Here is a 4,942-nt window from a genome sequence, read left to right as displayed (position 1 = left end):
AAACATAGTGGTAGACCGCACAAAACGATCAAAAAAATAGTGATACATGTAATGTTAGCAAATCTGTTTCTTACAGATGAATAATCGCTGTATTATATTGTATTTTTATTAATAATTAATATCACAAATTTCTAGTACATCTATTTTGTTGGTGTTTTTTATTTCATTTCCCTTTACTTTACTTTTTTTTTGCCTGTACAAGTTCCTCCTCCAGACAGCGTAGTAATACTCTTTCGGTATATTTTATTTTACGGTCAACGTTCCCCATATTCAATTCATGCAACGTTGCCGTCGAAGTAACATTGGTGGTGTACAACTCTTATAAGTTATATAGCAAAAGTGTGCGGGAAAAATTTAAAGGTATCTTGTACACTTAGTACTGGTTATACAGTGATACTTTGATACGAAGAATGTTAGCCCGAAAGATTTCCACATTTTCTGGTGTTTTTTCTTCAGGATGTGCACATCAAAATGAAAAGGATAAGCAAGGTAGGCTAACTTCCAACTATTGTATTTATCGTTTGAACGCTTGATTGTTGGAAAGCTAACGTTCGTCTCGTTAGGTCCCTTACTAATGCTATTCAAGTTAGATATAAATAAGTAAAAGCACTGTAATAGTATTTCTTGTTCCCCAAAGTTTTATAAAAATGTCCGGCATACCACAATCAGTCGTGCAAGAGACCTATATATTATCAAATTATAAGTTGTTATTGTTTCATTTTCAACGTTCCATAACTCGTATTCCCTGTAAATTTTTTTATTTACATAGCCAAATAAATAAAAGTTCGAAAGTGTTTATCAAATCAATAACTCTTTTCTGATATACATACACATATATATTTGCTATGAAACTGATTTTTTATTTTGTTTTTTATTTTAATAGCACGCCAAGAACCGTTTGAAAAGGCATATCGTGTAGGTCCAGTCCTTGGCAAGGGTGGCTTTGGCACTGTCTATGCGGGAACAAGAGTTCGGGATAATCTGTTGGTAAGCTTTATTCACTTTAATATTTTCTGTACGAGTTTCCTTCCTAGCTCTAGCCTAATTAATACAACTTTGTAATCAATACATTTTGTAAGATAGGATGAGCTACATAGTATAATGTGTTATAACATTAAAAATTAATAATTTCACATGTTTGAAAAGCATAACGAGCCTTACAGTTTCAAATTTCAAACTTGGCACCAAAAGAAAATTTTCATTGTACTTTTGTAGTAACTTAATTAAGCTTAAATTTGATAAGTCAATTAACACTGTGCATTTCTCCGTTTTTCAGGTTGCCATAAAACACGTTTCAAAAGAGAAAGTCACCGAATGGGGACAGGTAAGCCAGTTCGAAAATTTTTTTTTCATTTTCCCTTTATCATCATTATATTCACAATGCAATTTAACTTTAACTAGGGTTAGGTCTTAAATAGTGTTTACTGTTACTGACAATACTTTTAGTTAGGCCTAATTCTTAGAATAAGTGTTTCATTTTAGCATTTAACAACACAATCTCTCTAAAGCGTTTCATTTGTTCAATATATATATATATATATTTACGTTGCACATAAATCGTTTGAGTTGACCAATAACACAAATACCATTGTGTTTCCATTTTAGATCGGAGGGAATAGGGTACCATTAGAGATCTGTCTGCTACGAAAAGTCAACAATTCATCGGGAGTGATTCGTCTGTTGGATTGGTACGAACGCCCTGATTCGTTCATAATCATCATGGAGCGTCCTGAACCAGTGAAGGATTTGTTCGACTTCATCACGGAGCGCGGTGTGTTGGAGGAAAAGTTATCCCGTTTGTTTTTTCGGCAGGTTGTTGAAACTGTGATAGCATGCCACAAGGCTGGTGTTATTCATCGCGACATTAAAGATGAGAACATTCTTGTTGATATGAAAACATTCTCTTTGAAGTTGATTGATTTCGGGTCAGGAGCTTACATGAAGGACACAGTCTACACAGATTTTGATGGTAAATATTGTGTTTGGTTTAAAATATATATATATATATATACTTATATTTTTGCTAAAATGTGTAAAACACTGCAATACAGATTTAATGATATTCTAACGGAGGAAATTTAATGGCGGCATAAAATATTGGCATTGAATTAACCTGCGTTGTGTGTGTATATTACAAAGTGGGGGGCAAGTCAATAAAACAGTAGTCGCAAGATGTTTAAGGTAGAATACCTTTCATATGATTAATGTTTTCGTATATAAATAACACTGGACTCATTACTATCTTGTTAGTATGACGATAGGGATGTGAAAAGAAGTGGTCGATTCATTATTTGAAATAGAAGGAGACAGTAGAACTATGGTGTTGCCTTCGGGGTCTCGGGTTTCATTCAAGAAAAGTAGCTAAACTAGTCCTAGCAACATATGGGTTGATTCGCCTCACCGTGGCCTCACATAAGCTTCAGTTGTGATTGGCTTAGTTATTTGACAAGCTTGAGGGCAGTGCTGGTAGGAAACCTGGTTTTTCCCCTATTGTTTCTGGATGGTTAGTTTATTTTCTGCTATTGTTCAAAGTAAGTGTATAACGGCTGCTCATGAGTTATTGTTATACATTAGTTTAATATACTTATATTAGGAGAGAATGTAATGCATGATAACGATACGCATTCTTTTGACAAAAAGCTGTTCTAAATTCTAATTTTGGCAACTGCAAGAGGCGTGGTTGAGTAACTTAAGGTAGAAAATAGCTTCCAGCTCAGGCTTACTTAATATATCCATGGTTCGTAAAGTACCTGCTCTGCCCGACCAAAATTAATCACCGCGCGCCTGGCAGGGGCCCAAGTCTGAGAATTTTGGAGGTTGACATTTAAGCTCCCCCGAGTGACTCAGAAGTTAAGGATTATGAACGCTTGGATACACGCCATCTTATAATTTTTAACAGTACTCTTTAATTAGCTAATTATGTTTTGTTTATTTAACTTAAAATTATATTTTGTATTTAACAGCTTTCCTCTTTTTCCCCCCCTACAGGAACCAGAGTTTACAGCCCACCCGAATGGATTCGTTATAATCGCTACCACGGTCGCAGCGCCACCGTGTGGTCTTTGGGAATCCTACTGTACGACATGGTGTGTGGCGATATTCCTTTCCAGCGTGATGATCAGATTCTTAGAGCCGATGTTTCTTTCCGACGTAGATTATCTGCAGGTAAACGATATTTCTAACAAACATGGCGATTAAAACTATTGTATTGCGATATTTCATTTCCTTATAAGTAGATATTCTTGCTTGAGTCATCCGTAGTCTTTGTAGATGGTCATTCATACTTAGTTACTTTAATTCTGGTAGTTTAGTGATCATTTTTATAATTATTTTGTTCTTCGTCTATTATAGAGTGCCAAGACCTGATCAGGAAGTGCTTGTCAATCCGTCCTAGTGACCGGATTTCTCTGGAAGACATCCTCGCTCATCCTTGGATGTCTGCCAAGCTTGAGAGTACCACCTCCGCCAATATTCCTGTGAGACGTAGCTCTGTTGACCAGCATTCCGTGGACGTAGCGTCCACAAGCAGTGAAGAAAGTATATGATGACCAGCAGAATCGTAGTGGTAGTGTTGGTTCCTAGAACTGAAGTGACTGAGCTTGTTCAGGGTTGTTATGGCGACAGATAACACGCCCTTCATTGTAAATAACGACATCTATTTACCGACATCGGTAAGAATCTCGTTGCCTTTCCTGTCGTCTGGCCCAAGTGAGTCGTAGGTTCTGGCCGCAGCTTTGTCCAAATGTTGGTCAGTTCCGGTGTTTGGATATATTTACAAACAATTGAGTCATCGTTGACTACTGAACTGTGTACAGTTGTTCGTGTTGGGGGTTAACTTATATTCTGTATTTAACCATTTAATGGCATATCAGGCACGAAGAGTGAAGAAGACACTAAATATGCTGTGTTTATAGTCATGTATTTATTTTTTATGGCAAGACAGTGTTGAAGTAGGTATACTTACTACAATTAACGGGTATCGGTTTTGTGCAAAGATATGCATTTTGTGAGTTGCGAAACCAAAGGTGAGGGCTAGAAGTTTGGATAACTTTTTTCCGGATATTGATATCCAGAGTGGATTGAACTGTATATTAGAATATAAAAGTTACTTTAATACACATTAATTGAATTGGTTATTTATCAAAGTTTCAGAGTAGGGAAAGAATAAAGTTATAACGTGCCAATTTTACTTGAGCCCTCAAGTATTGATTAGTCGGGAAAATATTTAAATAGACGGTCAAGTCGCTAGATAACGTAACGAGTGTATTTATATTATAAATGTATATAAATTGAAACCATGAGCCAACTTTCAGTTCCTCACTGTTTGTATATAGGTTTCTTATTTATTGACATCTGTATACAGTATGTATTACATCTTTATAACTGTGAAGAGATCCAACATTTGATCCGAAGGAACTGGCTTCCATACGAGTAGTGTCCTGAAATGTATACATATTTAAGTCTGTCTAGGGGAATCTTACAACAGATTGTTTTCCCGAGAGTTACCACTCTCCTTGCATGTAAATATAGTGTATAATATTAAAAAAGATATTTTTTTAAAAAAATGTTTCATTAACCAACAAATGTGTCCTGTTTTCTTTATTTGAATGATATTTGTTCGTAACATAAGTCGCTCAACCTGCAATTTTTTATTTACACGTAACGTATGTTGTAAAAAAAATCACGTTTCTTTTCATTACTATTTAACATGAAATGAATAAAATTATTAGGTGGCGTAACGATTTGTAATGTTCGAGGTAATTCTTATTACACAACACATAAGTAGCTTCTTCGTAATCGTCAAGCTGGCATTCCTTCAAGATATGTATGTATTCCTTACTAAGAACTGGGTGCGTAACAAGACCTGCGTCTGTGTGCGGGCATATTGCCCAAGCCATGACGTCACAGGAAGATGTGGCAAGCGTGAAAGATTCTGTACCGA

At 35.8% G+C, this 4,942-nt stretch overlaps 1 protein-coding gene across 1 annotated transcript; it reads left to right on the top strand.

Moving 5' to 3' along the window:
* Nucleotides 1-271: 271 nt before the first annotated feature.
* LOC106457586 (serine/threonine-protein kinase pim-3-like) lies at nt 272-4,532 on the top strand. Its single transcript, XM_013917023.2, has 6 exons — nt 272-489; nt 884-987; nt 1,277-1,324; nt 1,606-1,969; nt 2,989-3,165; nt 3,352-4,532. The coding sequence occupies exons 1-6, from the start codon at nt 411-413 to the stop codon at nt 3,543-3,545; spliced, it is 966 nt and encodes a 321-aa protein (XP_013772477.1). The 5' UTR covers nt 272-410; the 3' UTR covers nt 3,546-4,532.
* The last annotated feature ends 410 nt before the right edge of the window (nt 4,533-4,942 follow it).

Source organism: Limulus polyphemus, unplaced genomic scaffold (assembly GCF_000517525.1).
Source record: "Limulus polyphemus unplaced genomic scaffold, Limulus_polyphemus-2.1.2 Scaffold349, whole genome shotgun sequence".
Classification (NCBI taxonomy): Eukaryota; Metazoa; Arthropoda; class Merostomata; order Xiphosura; family Limulidae; genus Limulus; species Limulus polyphemus.
The sequence above is the reverse complement of the archived record's forward strand: the minus strand, read 5'-3'. Positions and strand labels throughout refer to the sequence as shown.

What these genes read in the sequence shown, in the direction of transcription:
- LOC106457586 (XM_013917023.2), top strand. Translation starts at nt 411, where the DNA reads ATGTTAGCCCGAAAGATTTCCACATTTTCTGGTGTTTTTTCTTCAGGA. An exon ending in AAATGAAAAGGATAAGCAAG is followed by an intron (nt 490 to 883) that starts GTAGGCTAACTT and finishes TTATTTTAATAG; the next exon opens with CACGCCAAGAACCGTTTGAA. An exon ending in AGTCTACACAGATTTTGATG is followed by an intron (nt 1,970 to 2,988) that starts GTAAATATTGTG and finishes CCCCCCCTACAG; the next exon opens with GAACCAGAGTTTACAGCCCA.